Source organism: Rhamphochromis longiceps, linkage group LG2 (genome assembly GCF_057381845.1).
Source record: "Rhamphochromis longiceps isolate RC_006_pf linkage group LG2, R_longiceps_female_GT1.1, whole genome shotgun sequence".
Lineage (NCBI taxonomy): Eukaryota > Metazoa > Chordata > Actinopteri > Cichliformes > Cichlidae > Rhamphochromis > Rhamphochromis longiceps.
Genome location: NC_140558.1, coordinates 14,126,796 through 14,145,005, shown reverse-complemented (window position 1 = coordinate 14,145,005; position 18,210 = coordinate 14,126,796). Strand labels below are relative to the sequence as shown.

The window sequence follows — 18,210 nt, the reverse complement described above, 5'->3', positions numbered from 1 at the left end:
ACTTCAACTACGGTTATTTTCTGTCTGCTGCTCGAGCTCTGCTGCACAGTTTCACCGTCACATGTGACTCCACATCTCTGTTTTGATGCCTGCAGTTTTTTCTCTGCGTGCTGAAGTGGTTTTATCCATTTATCTGGCAAATAAAGCATTAAAAAATGGAAACATGAGTGTGAGTCACTGGCATCTGTGAGAAAGTCGTCAGCACTGAGAAAGAGGACATGCCGCTGCACATCTGAAGGCGTGGCCAGCCTGTTGGGGCTGTGTGTGTCCTACCTGTCTGAATCTGTCCACCTTTGTACAAACTAATGTGTGTGTGCAGTCCCACTGTGATCCACCATTTGAATGACACATCGAAAACCACACACACCTGCACAAACCGAGCTCTTTTCTTTAATGTGACTTCACCCATGCAGCACTCAAACTAATTAATAAGGTGTTTACGACTGCACTGGCAATCTGCAGCAAAGTGTGGCCGCTCGCCTCAGTAAGAGAGGGCTGGGGTACATCAGCGATACGTGTGCTGATTACAAAACCCCGGGCTTTACATGAATCACAGGAAGGAGGAGCAGCACAAAGGAAACCACAAAGACAGAAGTGAACACGCAGCTCCACCTCTGCACAAATAATACCAACCAATGTGAAACACTGGCTGCTTCTTACTCTTCTTATCGGGATTTAGAGCAAGCGGCCTACAAGTGTAGCATTAACAGATTTTTGAAATGAATAATATTTAAAAACGGTTTGACAAAAGTAAATCCTCATGAAGAAGACCAAATTTGTGGTATTTGGGGGAAAAAATACAAATAGAAGGTTTAACAAAGAAAGAGTCTTTACTCGTGTTCAAGATAAACTCTGTAACTCTTGGATTTTGTAGAGCTGAAAAAAGCACAGCTGATGTCTGAAGTTCATTCATTTGTTGCCAGAAAGTATTCTGAATATTGTGTGAGATGGACACCAGTGGGCCTACAGTTTAAGGCTGCGATGAATCTAAACAGGGCTCTAGAGTGCGACCAATTTGGTCGCAAATGCGACCAAATTTTTCAGTGGTGCGACTAAAAATAAATATTTGGTCGCACAGGTGCGACCAACTGTTCCGGTAACAAAAAAAAAAATCTCTGTAACTCTCCGTGTGGTCAACAACAGACACACATTATGCCCCTATCGTGGACTAAACCAATCAGAGATAGTCAGGGGCGGGACCTCTCTGATTGGCCGTGGTCCAGTTGAAAGTGCAGGTGGAAGAGAGAGGTGAGTAGCTTGAATAAAGCGATATCAATTCATTAACGGATTCCACACAAAGACCTAAACACGGAGCGGACCCAACACATCAGAATCAGCTTCGTCTTTCTCGGCTTTCTCACCCGACGGCCTGAACACGGACACGCTGTCGGAGCTTAGCGATTCTTCGGGTCCGCGCTGTGTTTACGTCTTTTTGCGCTGATTCTGAGCTGCAGGTTTTGCCTCTCTCCAACCAAAATTCACCGAGCCTGCAGCAAAAGAAGCAGCAAACTGCGCTTCACATTTGATCAATGTCGTCATGAATTCCCTCTGACTTTTGCTGTTTTGCTTCCACCATGATAAAAATCACACTTCCTGCACAGCTCTCTCTCTCTCTGTACTTCAGGAACAGTTTCCCGTCTCAAATCTGTTTTCTGCATTATTCATTCGCTTATTACCCACCAGTCTAGCGTTGTTTACAGCGCTTTTTCTTTTTTCACTTAAATGACCTCGGACAAGAAAGCCTCATTTCTGCTGTTCAATACTGAAGAAATTTAAATTTCTTAAAATTATGCAAAATTGCAGAATATTTTTAAGGTTATCTGCTATAAAAAGCCAGACCAGGAAAATCTCCTTCATGTTTTCCTGTGTTTTATTCTCAGTTACTTTCACACAAAGGCATCTGCTGTGATTTTCACAATTCTGATGAAGTCTCATGTGTATCAGTACTGATAAATGATCAGAATTATAATATTTCTGACTGTCTGAGGCTAAATTGAATCAAATCAGGACTTTGAGAACCGGAATTGAATGGATTATAGAAATCAGTGATGATACTCAGCCCTAGTGAGCAGCCTAGGCCTGAGAGAAGTGGATGTACTGTAGCTGTGGGTAATAAGAAAAGATGAAAAGAACTATTGATAACTTTTCTGTTAAGTTAAGGCCTGATCTGTCTGAAATTCATAGCCAGTGCTCTGACACGGTGCCATCAATATTTGAATGCTGAAAAAGCACAGTGTATCCAGAAAACACATTATATGCTGCAGTAAATGCACTGCCCAAGTGTCCCCTCTCCCCACGGCCTTTCAGCAGCAGACAGCAGCAAACAGGTCGTCAGAGGAGGCCAAGATGATGATTAAGTTTTTAACATTTTCTACAATATTGACAAAGCACTTTAAGCACAAGTTTGTTAGTTAATAATTTAGAAATTAATATTGTCTGTATGGACTTCCCCCCCCAAAGAAAGTGCACATGTAAAACTGCGGTGTTAAGCGATGCGGTTGAAAAATTTGAGTGCGCCTAACTTTTGTGCCGGTACGCCTAAATTTTTAAAGTTAGGCGTACCGGTGCGCCCATGTCAAAAAGTTAGTCTAGAGCCCTGCTAAAGATGCAAAAAGTGTTTCTGTATTCATACGTGTGTAACTGTTCACACAGAGATATTACTAATGTTACTATGTTATTTTGTATTTCTTTTATATTTACGTGTTGGAAATAAAAAGCAGTGAAACTTTTGTGACAAACTTTTGCGTGCGACTCGTAAACAGCAGCGTCAATGCAGAAATGCCATTAAAGTTTTAAGTGATGCATGAATATGCGTTCACACTTTAAATGTTTAAGAAACTCTGATGACGTCACCGAGCCATCAGCCTGCAGCTGGTTCTGAAAAATAAGCGTCTTTCGTTTCATGTCCAACCTTTTCCCGCTACACTCACAAATTACACATCAAAGCAGAGGCGTGTTTGCCCTCCATCCCCCGAAACCCCCCACCCCACAGACACTGATCAGAGCTCTCACACAGACGTTGGCTGTCCTTAAAATAACTACAAAAACTGCATATAAAACTACTTTTTATCATTAAAGTGTCTTATTAAAGTTTTCTCTAGATTTAATTGTCATTTTAAAAAGGTAAAGCAACACCTGTACATAAAAAAGGCAGTGTTTACAGTAATTCAGGACTACCCACACTGCATGAAATAATAACAGACGTCCAAATGTGACACCAAAGCCAAGTTAAACGGCTTTTATGGCTGACATTATTTTTAGCTGCTTTTGTAGTGGCCTTTGGTTTTGCTTTGTCATTAAGGCACACCCACGTATTTTCACACATTAATGAGGACACGCAGACACGCGACCGACTGCAGGAAGCGCGGCAGCTCTGATGTCATGTTTAAAAGCAGAAATGTGGCAGTAAAAATCTAAAGGGTGAAAGTTCAGGTTTGAAATGCAGACTCTAATGAAAACAGATTAATTAGGATTCTTTGTTTTAGAGCGCAATGTTTTTAGAAAGAGTCAGCTATAACTGAAGCTAAAAATGTAAAATGAGTGAGGTGCTCATGCTGCAGGGGTCAAAGGTTAAAAGCTACGTGATGCAGATAATTCCCATCACAGCTGGAACAACACAGCAAAGGTGAACTTCAGGTGGGTGTTTCATGGACGGCTTTGCCTTTATTATGTTTGGGATCAGTCAAACCACACACACACACACACACACACACACACACACACACACACACACACACACACACACACACACACAGGCACGCCTGAGCATCAGGCTTTAACCTGATACCAGAATGAAGGGTTTGTCCCAACATGTTCGGACCTGACATAAACAACTCCGTGTTCAGTTTGTCTAGTTACTCCACCTTCGCTGCACCCACAGCGACACGTCAAACTCAGCAGCAGCAGCTCACCTGTGTCAGGGTCCTTGGCATACACCACAGCGACCGGCGTGCGGACAGTGGTGTTGTCGAACACGGTGACCTCATAGTGGCTGGACGAGAAGCGGGGCGGGTTGTCGTTCATGTCCTGGACCATCAGCAGGATGTCGGCCTGACAGGATCGACCCCCGCCATCCGTCGCCTTCGCCACCAGGTTGAACTCCACGTTCCTCTCACGGTCCAGCACGGCCAGCGTGAAGAGCTCACCTGGGACAGGTGTACGACACACAACCATCAAACCGCGGAACACAAACATCCCCAAAACAAGGCCAACACATCTCCACACGTTGGTGATGCACATGCAGATGATGACGTATGTCTTATAATTAAAGTATCAGCAGTCATCTTCAGGTCAGATGTAGCGTGTTGAGATGAATATTGTGAGGTGTTATTTTAATATTTGAGGTGTGAGCAGGTGAGCATGGTGTTTCCTGCTTAAAACTGATAGTCACTCCCTCCAAAAAGACAAAGTCCAACTGGTCTGCATGGAGTCAGATAAGTCACACTGCTTTGCCTCACTAAACAAAAGTGTCTGCATTTCCTGTTCTTTATGAACATTTGATAAGCAATAAAATATTCAGGAAATACCCCAGCCACGAAGGACAGGCCTCCGCTAACGAGCAGCTTAAAGAGGCCGCACACGTTATTCATCGCCATGACACAAACATCGTGTGACTGTGGTGCTGCTCATTTACAGGTGACAGTTTTAGGCCCGAGTATTATAAACTTATATTACTCAGTCAAATGTTAAAACTTTTTGGTGTTTTGTCGCGTGAATGGCAGGATGCTAAACTCCAGCGGAACCTAAACACATCACCAGCTTGTCCCCGTCGGTGTTTTAGTGTTTCATGCACACCTTGCTGAAGTTTGGCTCCCGTGAAGGTGTGAGCATGTCTCTTTGATTATTTTGGATTCTATTTTGCTGCAGGTATCACAGCTTGTAAAGACTTTACAGGGAACGGAGAGTCTTTGAATTCCTGCTTTAGGATTTTTGGGCACATTCTCATCTTCATGGGCTTTACGGCGTTATGGTGCGCCTCTTTTGAAGTCTAGGTTTTCAATCCTAATGCCTTCAGCTTGGCCTCGGGTTGAGCCCGTTGTGTTTTTTTAGTCTGCAGTGGATGCTAAGGTGTGTTTAGGATCACTGTGCTCTGCTATGAGCCATCCACTTATGGAGGCTTTCCATTTCTTCCTGATGCACCCCCACAGAGAGGAGTTCTTTTCATAGATCCTGTACTCTTTGTTCTCCAAACGTCTTTCTAACAAAAACTTTCTTTTGAAAATGTTTCACGAAGGCACCGGGATCCTTCTGATGTTCAGACTTCCAGAGGAAAGCTTTTCTTCTAATGACTCTTCCATGAAGTTCAGGAGCTTTGATTTACCTTCAAGCCCAACCAAGAACTTTCTGTGGTAGTGTTCTTGCTTTTCTGAACTTTAAAAGCCCCACTTAGAACATTCATTTCTTTATTATATTATATATATATTTTAAATGATCTAAGTATCCACACGAGGTAGACACTTAGAGGAGGATTGTTTGGACAAGATTTGAACAGTCTGTACAGTCTGGGGCTGTAAGTGCCCAAATTTCACATCATGATACAATCAACTTTCAATCTAAAGCAGCTTTGAACTTTTGGAAATCCATGCACGTGTTACTTTTCTATATTCAAGTATAAAATCAACCTCTAGTTTTACACACAATATGACAAGAGCGGCTTTTGACCTGTGAGTGGGTCAAAAGATTGACTGATGTCTCAGCAGGTGGTGAAGATATCAGGTGATGGATGTCAGTTCATGCTATTGCACCCTCAAACTCGCGCTGACAGGGATGCCGTGCACTGACGTCAAACAGACACCATCATACCTGTCCTGTGTTCCAGGTGGAACTTGTCGGCATCTGGCCCGTGGAGTGTGTAGGAAATCTGGCCATTAGTGCCCACGTCTGGATCGGAAGCTGAAACCTTGAGCACAAACACGCTGGAGGGCGAGTTTTCCATCACCACCTCTTTGTACACGAGCTGCAGCAGGAGGATAATAACAATAATCAGGCCTGCATTTACTGGGTGGGTTTCAGTTAAGCTACTCAGCGTTGGATTAAAGAGAAAAAACAGGAAGCAGCAGAAACACACCTACAGAGCTGAGAAAAAGGTCACGTTAAGTAAGTTGTTACTTACATCTGAACTTTGACACCATAACATATGGCACAAGGAGGAAGGGAGGGACAGACGGACTGACGGATGTATCGATGGATGGATGTATCGATGGATGGATGCATCGATGGATGGATGGATGTATACATGGATAAGTGGATGAATGGATGTATGTATAAGTGGATGTATGCATGATGGATGGGTGAGTGGATGGGTGGATGCATGGATGGATGGATGGGTTGATGGGTGGATGGATGTATACATGGATGGGTGGATGCATGGATGGGTGGATGGATGTATACATGGATGGGTGGATGCATGGATGGGTGGATGGATGTATACATGGATGGATGGATGGATGGATGTATACATGGAGGGGGTGGATGCATGGATGGATGTATACATGGATGGGTGGATGCATGGATGGATGTATACATGGAGGGGGTGGATGGATGGATTTATGTCACAATTAACTGTTTAATATACATGTTACAAACCTACCACAAACCTTCCAAGCGTAATAAATAAATTATTTTTTACTTATTAACTGCTTATGATGCAATACTCCATAAAGTCTTGTTTTAAGAAGACTTTGTGTCAAAGCCAGTTTTATAACTGGCTTATAAAGACTTAAAAGGACTTTATTAACTGTTAAGTAAAGATTATTCATGCAAATGTTATTTACCTGGTTTCAGTTAAACAATATGTTATTATGATAGAAATATTTCTCCTGGCTGCTGGATGATACGTGATCTATGATGGTGAACATTTCATGCATCTGTCTCCATTAAACTCTAGTAATGACTGTGAGGAAACAGACAGGGAGAAATACTGGCTTTATACTGAAACCATCTTTAATATTAAATGTTACACGAAGTCAAGACTAATCTTTTTTTTAATAGCTCAGTTTCATAAATTAGCCTCGGGGGCTTTACAGCCTGTACAGGAAGCAGCAGCTTTTGTCTTTACTCTTAATGTGGAGATATTCCCAGAAGCACCTTTAAAGGAAAAACAAACGCTTTAAAAAATAAAGGTTCAAAAACAGCCCAGCGTCCACTTCCCCTTACCATTTTCACTCTGAGTGGCTTCCATGCATCTAACTGCAGAGCTGAAGTAACCTGTACTCACCTGCTCACACAGCGGGCTGTTGTCATTGATGTCCAGCACATGGACGTCCACGCTGATGGGAGCCTCAAACTTGCCATCGGTGGCCGTGACTCTCAAGGCGTATCTGTCTCTGGCCTCTCGGTCCAGACTCTCCTTCACAATCAAACCCCACTGGCCCTCGTCCACCTGCACGATGGCGAACTGACCCAGCGGGTCTCCGGCTGCAGGAGCAAGAAGGACGTGAGTGACAGCAGAGAGGCCTGGCGTCATGCTCTCAGAGGTAGAAAGCCGTGAGCACTGTTGCTTTAGGCTTCTACCAGAAAAGCTTGCTTTGTCCTTCATTCTGCTGAAGCATCACGTTAATGAGCGTGAATTCAGCTTTTCTCTTCTGATCTTTTCTTTTGTGACTCAAACTTTTGGATAAATGTTCATCGGTTCACTCTGGAAGGGGTCGACATGGTCAGCATGGATGAATTTTGACTAACCTGTCCCATTTTGAACCTTATCAGATCAGTCAGACCCTCCTGTGTATCCCTGTTTACAATTTGGTGTGAAGGAAAATCAACTTTTAATTCTTTCCTGACTCCCTGTAGCTGAAGTTTGAATATTTATTTAATTTCTGATTTGATTCCTTTTATTTCTTTTCCAGTCTTTTTATTTTAATCGTGTTTTTATGCTGTTTGACCTCAGTCTTCACTCTTACTTCAGTCTAATACGTCCTGCTGCATTTTTAATCTGTTGTTCTCATTTAAGTTTAACTTTTTAATATATTTTATCTGAGTCCTGTTTATTTTTATACCCTCTGCTGTGACTTGAAGGCACCTCGGGTCAGCTTGTTGTTTTTAAATGTTCTGCATTAATATTAAGTATCTATAACTCAGTCAAAAAAAATAAATCCCCTCCACTCACGCATCAAATACTCAGAGCAATCCCCCAAAATATTAAATACATGATAATGTGAGAGTAGCAACACTTTTACAGACAGAACCTAAAAACACAGACACACTCTGCTCTGAAAACTTTTTCCTGATGTTTATGGGTCAGCGTTTCAGTCTGAAGATAAAAGTGTTAGACTTCATGTTATGGATTTGAGAAACAACCGCCTTGCTCTGTCTCCACCAGTGTTGGGACTAACGCATTATTAAGTAACGCGTTACAGTAACTACGTTATTATTGTGGTAACGAGCACGGTAACTAGTTATTATGCCAAAATCAGGAACGCGTTAATCGTTACTGGGATTTAGATAGGGTCGTTACTCGTTACTTCATGTGGTGGCTATCGTGGAGCTTCCACAGATTCAGTAACATTAGCAAGTGTTGGAGGCCAGCAGGTGAATGAAGGAAAGGGGAGGCAAGAGGAGTCTGCAGTCTATCTGGGTCAGACATAAACCAAGTTTAGGTGGAGATTATTTTCGTTATGCTGACTTTTTCGTACTGGGTACTAGCTAGCATGACGGAGTTTCTAATTGCCAACCATCCTGTAAAAAACGGAATCGTCTGGTATTCAGAGAAAATATTACGCGTTTCTTATTGAGGTGAAAAGGAACAGTTTGTCCCGGACTTCAGCTACAATGAAAAAGACACAAAGCTGGAGTTATTCTGTGTCTTTGCTGCACAGCTGCCTCTTCTTCTCTCATTCTCTCCCCTCCCTCTCCCGTTTCTACTTCAATCATGAAACTGATCAGTGATCAGCTGATCGGCTTTTCTCTCTTGTTTGTTTATCTCCCACTCTGTGCCAGAAAGAGGAAACCAGCGGATGTCGCGCTAAACAACAGCAGCACGTTTAAGCTTGGTCAGCTGTTGTTAGAATTTATTTAATATTAATTTCTAGTATCAGCTGATGTTTGCTGGAGCCACAGCTGCAAAAAAGCTGCTGGTCATGATATGGTTTGGTTATCTGGTGAGAGGGAAACATGAAGATGAAACCAGGAGATGTCCTTACTGGATCATCAGAGCTGAGCAGGTGATGGAGAAACAGGTTTACCTTTTAGGTGACATGAATGAGTTGAAGGGAAGTTATGAACTGTTTCTGAGAGACAAATAACACCAGGATCCTTTTTTACGTAGCTGACAGCTGGTAACTGTGCAGGGGCGGGTCTAGCAAAGTTTTGCCAGGGGGGCATGTAGGGCATTAACAGGGAAAGGGGGGCACAAAGACATACTTTTCTTTCTTATTCTCATTTAAAATTTCTAGCTTTTAAAAAATAATTATCTGAATCTTACAACAAACGATTGTTAGATTGATACATATATACCATCAAAACAGTGTACATCACTCTCACAACAGTGTTTATTTTCATTCAAAGGCTTTATGATTTTTCCTATAATGGTGGGCCGGTCAGTCAAAATGCCCGGGCCAATTTTTTGTCACAGTCCAGCCCTGTATGCAGTCTGGTGTTACCTACATCTTCCTATTCAGAAGGCAGAATTCCCGAGTTCTGAGTACAATCGAAAGCACCACGACTGCAGTTTTTGTGTTGGATGTAAAAAGTGCACATGACGCTGTGCTAGAATCATGGCGGCGGACAACGACGGTCCAGGCGTGGGATTTCTCTTGTGGAAATATGCACATTATTTTTTCCTTTCTATTGGTAGGTGGCACAGTGCACTTGTGGCAAGTAAGCAAGCTAGAAGACTGGCACTCTTGCTTGGTATCCAGTTACGGAAGCAACACATTAACAAGAGAATTCTGAGTAAAACCAAAGTTATTTTTTCCTAATAACTAGTTACTTTGAAAGTAATGAGTAACTTGAAGTAACTGAGTTACTTTTGATAGAAGTAACTAGTAATGTAACTAAGTTACTAATTTAAAGTAACTTACCCAACACTGGTCTCCACACAGCTGACTAATAAAGAGTTTAAATTAATCTTCTGATGTTTTTGTTTCTGTATTTGGAAAATAATCTGTGCACTATTTTGGCAGGAATTCAGCACTACCTCATATTTTTGTCACTTTTTTTAAAGAAACAGAAGTGAAGAAAGGTTTTCTCTATATCGTTCTTCTTTTCATTATATATTTTTTATTTTTATTATTTAGTACTGGTAAAACTCTTTGGACAGATGAAAACAGGATGAAGATGAAGCAGAATGATGGAGAGAAAAGTGCATGCATCCAAATCCTCTGTCTAACATGGCGGAGGCGGTGTTATGGCCTGGGCCTGTATGGCTGCAGTGGAGCTGGCTCTCTGGTGATTTATGATGATCTCACTGCTAATAGAAACAGCAGGATGAAGTGTGACGTGTACAGACTTCTGCACAGCTTCACAGCAGAACAGATGATAATTACCCAAAGTAAACTGCAAAAGCAACCTGAGAGCATCTCAACACAGAGGAATGGGGTATTCTTCGAGGTGTTCATGAGAGAGACTGCAGGGGGAAAAAACTCCTAACATTTAAAATGATTTTACAATAAAGAGGGAGGAACTCTGTCACTCTTGAACAGTTAGCATTTAGTTAACCTGCTTGAACTAAAGCTGAGAGTCTGCACTGCTGCTGAGGACGCTGAAGTCATGTCCTCATTACACAGGACGTTCTTTATGTCTTTTGCTGCCTTCACTGGGAGCCAGATTAGCATTTTTACAGCGTGAAGCGTCTCAAACAGCCCCCAGAACAACAATGTGAATGTTTGTGCAATTGCAAAGTTAAAGGAATTAAATATAGGAGGAAAAAACAAACAGAATAGAAAATCGTCCTGTGGTGATGGGAGTAAAATCCTCTCATCAATCACAGCAGAGGTGGGCAGGCTTTGTTTCTGTTTTCGCTTCTTAGAGCAGAGCAAATGTCAGCATCAGACAAACCTTCTATTATAAATTATTCCAAAGCAAATACTCGTCTGTTAGGAAAACCGCAGTGTGACAGAGAGCTCCTTTAGAACGGTTTAACTGTCTGGGGGAAAACAGGATTTGCATTAATTCGAGGCTTTGTTTTGTTGTTAGCTGCAGGGCAACCTGTTGGTATTCTCCCCTCGTTAGCTGGCAGTGCAGTGCGATTAATCTGAGGCTCAATAATATTGACTCTCTGCTGGGGGTGATTAACACGTAACTCATTTCACCTCATTAACGTCTTCGTAACAGAGCGGCCACTCTTTCGACGGGACGCTGATAAACACGCAAACACGGACAAAACAACACTGCTGACACACGCACACAAACGTAATGCCCAGACACGCAAGAGCAAAACAAACAGGCTCAAATTTACAAACACACACACCCATGAACACACCTGTGATGTAACACGTGATGAGGCGGTTCTCCAACGACACATCAGCGTCCGTGGTCGTCATGTAGACAATGGGTTCGTAGGGAGTGCTGTTCTCCACCACCGAGCCGCGGTACACTTCCTCTGTGAACTTTGGCGGGTTGTCGTTCTCGTCCGTCACCATCACCTCCACCAGGACGCTGGATGACAGTTTTGCGTTGCCGCCGTGGTCAGTGGCGACGACGTTGAACCTGTACACCCTGGTTGCCTCGCAGTCGGTCTCTCGCAGTGTGGTGATCCAGCCGCTCTCCCCGTCGATGGAGAACACCTCAGTAATGTCCAACGCAGTGTCATCGGGCAGCGGCTCCAAGGTGTAGGTCACCACACCGTTGGTGTCTGTGTCCGGGTCGTTGGCCGTTACCTAAAGGTGGATACGTGCAGAGAGTTGTGCTGAGACTGTATCTGAACATGGGATGCTGTTGCAGAATCCAGGTGTTTCTTTAGCTCATACACTGCTGCAGGATTTCACTAAGCTAAGCTAAATGGCCTGTATTTGCTAATGCTAATGCTTAATAAACAGAAAACCAGGGAAACATCCATAATTCAGCATTTTCAGAGGTATGCACTGAGTTTACCTGTCATCACAGCTTCTGTAAACTCGAAATCAGCTTCTTTGATATAACTGAAAAAAACTGACACCCGAAGTGCCAAAACCTGCAGTTTTTCTGGCATCCAGCAGATGATCCAGCAGAGAGTCAGTCCCACAGACTCCCATGTTGGAATAAACACGTTTACAGTGTGATGCTCAAACTATAATGGTCTCTATAGATAATTTCTCCCACCAAAACACGGGGAGAAAATTATTCTATAACTGACCTGATTAAATTGGATTAAGGCTTACTGTCTGCATTATTAGGGGCATGGCCTCTTTAGTCGTGTCCAAATTCATAGGCTGCATTCTCCTGAGGACCCAGCCTCAGGAGGATGCAGTCTATGTGGGCTGGGTCCTCCGAAGGCCGGGTAGCCCAGAAGTGAGCAGCTGTGAAATTGTACGGTGTAGCCTTCAGATTTGTGTCACGATCTGTCTCGGTGTAGTTTAATAAACTCAGCTGTCTGCTCCTTGCTATCTAAAATATAACAGGACACTGGCGTAAATTCTCAACCATCTCACACTTCTGTTTAATCCGTTTTCTGTTTGATGTTTATTCAGCTGTGTAAAAACTATAACTTTAATCTCAGCCAAACCGATTTACTCAGAAACAAATAAAACACAGAAAATACCCAAACAATAACATTTTTAAGTTATCTAAGTGACCTGTATATCATGGTTAACCTGAGTAGCGAAAGACCGTGGGGGTTTGAAAACGATGTGCTGGGAGTCCGCTGTTTTCAACGGCTCTAGTGAGCCAGCTAGCTATCAATCTGGTGGGTAACAGACATTTCTGAAAACGTCAAAGCACAGGGATAGGTTGGGCCACGAAGGATACACCCGACCCATCCTGAAATCTGGGGAAAAGGAGGACGCATTTGTCGGCCGCATTTGTCGGAGTCTACAAATTTGGACAGCCTTCGTCGCGTCACTGTGAGGTAATCGGCGTATAAATGCAGCTTCATGCAACCTATGAATTTGGACACCCCCTTTGACTGACAAGTGACACACGCAGTTGTAACAGCTAGCTGTCTGCCTGAACTAGACCTCTGGACCATTTTTTTGTGCTGTTGGAGCCTTTTCAATGACATTATCTGACCAATGGTATGTCTGTGGGGAGGTTACTGTACTCTGTCTGAGCTCCAGGCTTGGTGCACAGTGAAATTCTAGCATTTTATTTGGATGTAATGAACACTGATTAGCAGGTATCTGAATCTATGCTAATGTGCATTTTTTGGCACTGCCAGTAGAAAAATACTCCATGTTTACTATGTTGTATGTGTTATATTTGAAGCACCAACTGCTTTTCTCTGAACTTATGAACCAGCCTAAACACATCATGGATTCATTTGTGTGTTGAACAGTTTAAGGAACTTTGATTCTCACAAACTCCTGTCCTGGTTGTTTCTTAGAGGGGGCAGTTGCTCCAGCACATGGTGTATTTTTTGGATTTCCACACTGTAGAAGTCCTGGGGAAGTAAGCTAACCAAGGTATCCAAAGTGTGATAGTCTTGCATCCGTGCCTAAATGTCATCCTCTGTAAAAATTGAGAACAAAGCCTTGGCTTTGTCTTGACTCCAGTGGCTTTAAAATCTCTTGGGCTGCTCAACTCTATTATTGAAAGAGCAAACCAATAATGACACCATTTCTACTCAGTCTGCTCTACGCCCAAAAATCACAGGTGATGTTTCCCTTACATTTTTCAATAATGTATTGAAAGGGCTAGTTTAAAAAGATGAATAGTATGAAATCTGAAAATAATCCGCTGTGAGAGCAGCTGGAAGAATAGCATTAAATTTTAATTGCTACATGTGTGGAATATATTTATATATGCAATGATGCAGTTGTTGCACTGAAAGCAGAGTCTAACTTTCCTGAACCTTCGGTAAATATTTCCGCCTAAAGCAGCTTCGTTGGGTGTAAGACCATCCTCAGCAACCTAATGATGATCTGCTACAAAAACAGGTAAGGAAAATCCCTGCTGGAAACTCCCTGTTTACCCAAGGATATCAGAGGAAACAGTCCTTTCTCAGACAGAACATATAATACACTGCAGTCTGGTAACTAGAGTGGATAGGCGAGTTTATAGTGCATTTTTCAGTGTGTATAACAGTTCAGACTTTTATACACACTTTGCTTAAACCATGACGGGTATCAAATGAAGCTTCCTGTGTCTCACCTGAATAACAGTGGTTCCAACAGGCATGTTTTCAGCCAGGAAAGCTCTGTATGGACTTGCATCAAACACTGGCTGGTTGTCGTTGACATCCTGGACTTGAATGCTGACAGAAACCAAAGATGCCACGTCCGTCCCGTTGTGATTCCCCTGGGCAATCACATCTATCTGGTACCACTTTGTCTTTTCGTGGTCAATGCTCTTCTGCAACAACAAAGTTCCACTTTCCTGGTCCAAGCTGAACACTTTGTCTTTGTTGCTTTCAACGGTGTTCCCATTCACCAGGCTGTAAATGAGGGGCATGTCGGAGTCCGCCCTCACAGCGCCGATTTCAGTCCCTATGGGAATGTCCTCTGCAGCCGAGAAGGTGTAAAGTGGCTCGGAAAACTTCGGAAGAGGAACCTCTGGCGGAACAACCTTCACCTGGACGGGGACTGTGGAGTTATAAAAAGGAAGGCTGCCATCACGAGCCTTGACTTTGAAGTTGAAGATCTTGTTCTCCATGCCCACAAGGCTCTCTTTGACACTCACAACTCCGGTGAAAGGGTTTATCTCAATAATGTCTTCGGTCACTTCTTCCGCTTCATCCACCAGGTAGGTGACGTCTGCATTTTTGCCATCATCTGCGTCATAAGCCATGATTTGAATGACTGGGGAGCCTTTATTAACTGTCGACTGGATTGAAACCTGGTATTCAGATGCTTTGAACTGCGGTACATTATCATTCTCATCTGTAAGGATAATCTTGACAGTGCAAAACGCCACTTTACCACCTCCATCTTTAGCCATGACTTTGATTGCTATGACCCTCTGGGAGGGGTTTTCTCTGTCCAGTGGCTGAGTTGTGACAATCTGCCCATCTTTGCTGATTGCAAATTTCTCATCAGCAAGTTTGTTTATGATGGTGTAGTCAACGCTACCGTACGGCCCATCATCTGGGTCGATTGCAGCTAGCCGGATCACGCGAGTTCCCGCCTCTGCGTTTTCGGCCAGCTCTGCTTCATAGACGCTCTGCTTGAAGTATGGATTGTGCCTGTTGCTGTTTATCATATCGATACTGACGGGGGCAGTTTTCTGAAACACGCCATCAGAAACCGCCACAGTCAGGTTATAGTGAGGATCGAGATTCCTCCTGCAGACATTAGAAAAGGAGATGATACCCGAGGATTCGTTTATATTGAAGTACCGGCCTTCATTCCCTGAGAGAATTTTGTACTTGAGGTTATTCAGGTCACCAGTATCAGGGTCTGAAGCTTGGATTTTGATGACAATGTGGCCACACTTTGCCATTTCATCAAGTGTGGCTTTATACCGGGAGCTGTCAAAGTCCGGAGGGTTATCGTTGACATCGGTGACATTTATAGTCACAAAAGTCTCGCTGCTGAGAGGGATGGTCCCATTGTCTGTGGCTTTGATTTTTAAATTAAAATGTTTCCTGCTTTCATAATCCAGCACCTGTTTTGTAACAATCAACCCAGTCTGAGAGTTTATTTTAAAGAAATCACTCTCATCTCCGTGTGTTTTCACCATGTGGAAGGTCAAATCTTTATTTCTACCAGAGTCTTTATCAGAGGCAGAAAGCTTGATCACAGAGGTGTCAACTGGGAGCCCCTCCGCGATATTCACATTGTGCATTAGCTTAGAGAAAACCGGGGCATTATCATTGACATCCTCCACTTCTATTTCAATTGAGGCCTCTGAGAAAGCTCCAGTCACTGAGTCAGTAGCTCTGACTATCAGCACATGCATGGTCTGGCTCTCATAGTCGAGGGGGTTGGTGACTGTCAGCACACCAGTTTTGAAATCAATGTGAAAGTGTTTTGAAGCGTTTTCCTCTTCAAGATTGTAGATGAGCCTGTAACCCTCGGGGTTCCTCGCCTGGACGTGCAGGATGGTGGTGAATGGAGGAACATCTTCAGGGACTTTTAGCGGATACAGAAGAGTCTGGAAGACTGGATTGGTTCGATTCCTCACCTGAATGCTGAGCTGAGCCATGATGCTGTGACTGGGCTCGCCCTCATCTATAGCTGACACCGTTAGTACGTACTTATTCAGGGCATTAAAATCCAGAGGTCTTTGAAGGGACACGTCGCCAATGTCTGGATCTATTCTGAAGAGGCCATAGTCTTCCTCCAAATTGTACACAATGGCTCCGTTTTCTCCCAGATCTCTGTCGATGGCGGTCACTTGATACAAAACATCTCCTGGTTCCGCGTCTTCGGAAATCATCATTGAAAAAGGCAAGTTTAAAAACTGTGGCAAGTTGTCATTGACATCATCTATGAAAACCTTGACCTTGGTGATGGCTGTTCTCGGTGGGGTTCTCATGTCCTGCACTTTAACCACAACGTCATAAACGTCTTGTTCTTCCCGGTCAAAAGGGACTCCTGTGGTTTCGAGTAGGCCTGCTGTTGGGCAGATTGTGAACCTGCCTGCTGGGTTTAGGACAGAGTATAAAAGAGGTTCGTTTAAAAAGCATCCTGTGACTTTGAGCGCTGCTAAAGTTTTGACAGTCTTTATGTTTTCAGAAACGCTCGCTGAGTAGACTTTGTGCTCAAATCTGAGGTCACTCTCCGTTAGGTTTGTTACGCTTACGTTGACAATAGCTAAATCTCTGTAGAGGCCGTCAAAGGCTTTGACATGCAGCTGATAAAACGGCCTGAAGTCAGACACGTTGTTCACAGTGATGAGTCCGGTATTGGGGTGAATTGAAAAGGCATTATGAAGATTTCCCTCGGTGATGCTGTATGACACTGCTGAGTCAGCATCATAAGCTGTGATGCACACCACCTCTGCATCTCTGACAGCTGGGAGGATGATGGATGACTCATACACAGAGGCAGTGAATTGTGGTGGGCAGTCATTCAGGTCCAGGATGCGAACAGTGACCTTGGCCGGCTCTGCCGCATACAGCGATGGCTCCCCTGAGTCCTTCACCTGTACCGTGAAGTGATACTCAGCCTTGGTTTCAAAGTCCAGCAGTGAAATTAAGGAGATGGTCCCCATACTCGAGTCTATTCTAAAGACTTTCAGGGCCTCTGGTTCAAGGATTTGATAAGTCAGCAAGGAATTTGAATCTCGATCTGAATCCGAGGCCCGAATGACCAGGGGGGTGTTTCTTTCTCCCGTCACCATGCTGTTTATGTGAGCGGACTCACCTATTTGCCCCTGGTACTCCCTCTGCTCAAACACAGGCGCGTTATCATTCTCATCGACCACGTAGATGTGAACGACCGTCCTGGACACGGCTCCAGCTGTGGTGGAAGCTGTAACTCTCAGCTTGTACGAATCGCAGGTCTCATAATCGAGGCGCCCCTGTGTGGAAATCAACCCCGTGTAGGAGTTGATGTAAAATGTTCCGTTCCGGTTACCGCTTTCTATCTCATAATGCACCGCAGCTGGGCTTGAGGCTGACACGGTGACAACGGGAGTACCAATAGCGCTCAGCTCGCTGATCTCCGTCAGGTAATCATCTGAGAGGAAAGTGGGTGGGGTTTGTTCAGAGACCCGGACGTGGATGTGGACAGAGCAGAGGTCGCTGCGCTGAGGAAAACCCTGATCTGTGGCCTTCACAGTCAAGTGGAACAGGTCCTGAGGCTGCAGATCCAAAGATTTGGAGACGCTTATGGATCCCAAGTCTGGATCTATGTTGAAAACGTTGTCGATGTTACCTGCAGGGACACAGAAAAGGAAGTTTGACACAAATAAAATATCCCACTGGTAAAATACCTCAAAAATACCTTTCATTGTTGGCAATCCAAGAAATCAAATCAGCTCCATGCCTTTTATTACTGAGCTTTCAAAATGATGTCTGAAACAAGATCTTTTAGCCCCTTCCTCTTTAAGAAAGTTTTCTTCTGATTGGCTGTTCCTCTTAAATGGAACAGTTTGCCTGAGACGACCATGATGTACTCAGATCCAAATGATCATTATTAGAAACTCAGGAAAAAAGGAAAAGCCATTCAGGTTTAACAAATTTAAGACTGTTATCAA

The 18,210-nt window shown here is 43.6% G+C and overlaps 1 protein-coding gene across 1 annotated transcript in view; it reads right to left on the bottom strand.

Annotated features, from left to right (window-relative positions):
* Positions 1 to 18,210, bottom strand: part of fat2 (FAT atypical cadherin 2) — a 102,123-nt gene that overhangs the window by 42,867 nt on the left and 41,046 nt on the right. Inside the window, exons 11-15 of the mRNA XM_085418036.1 lie at positions 14,221 to 17,888; positions 11,417 to 11,813; positions 7,217 to 7,416; positions 5,803 to 5,956; positions 3,912 to 4,145 (exon numbers count right to left, since the gene is read on the bottom strand). Coding sequence (XP_085274162.1) covers positions 3,912 to 4,145; positions 5,803 to 5,956; positions 7,217 to 7,416; positions 11,417 to 11,813; positions 14,221 to 17,888 — 4,653 coding nt within the window. The remainder of the gene's footprint in view (positions 1 to 3,911; positions 4,146 to 5,802; positions 5,957 to 7,216; positions 7,417 to 11,416; positions 11,814 to 14,220; positions 17,889 to 18,210) is intronic.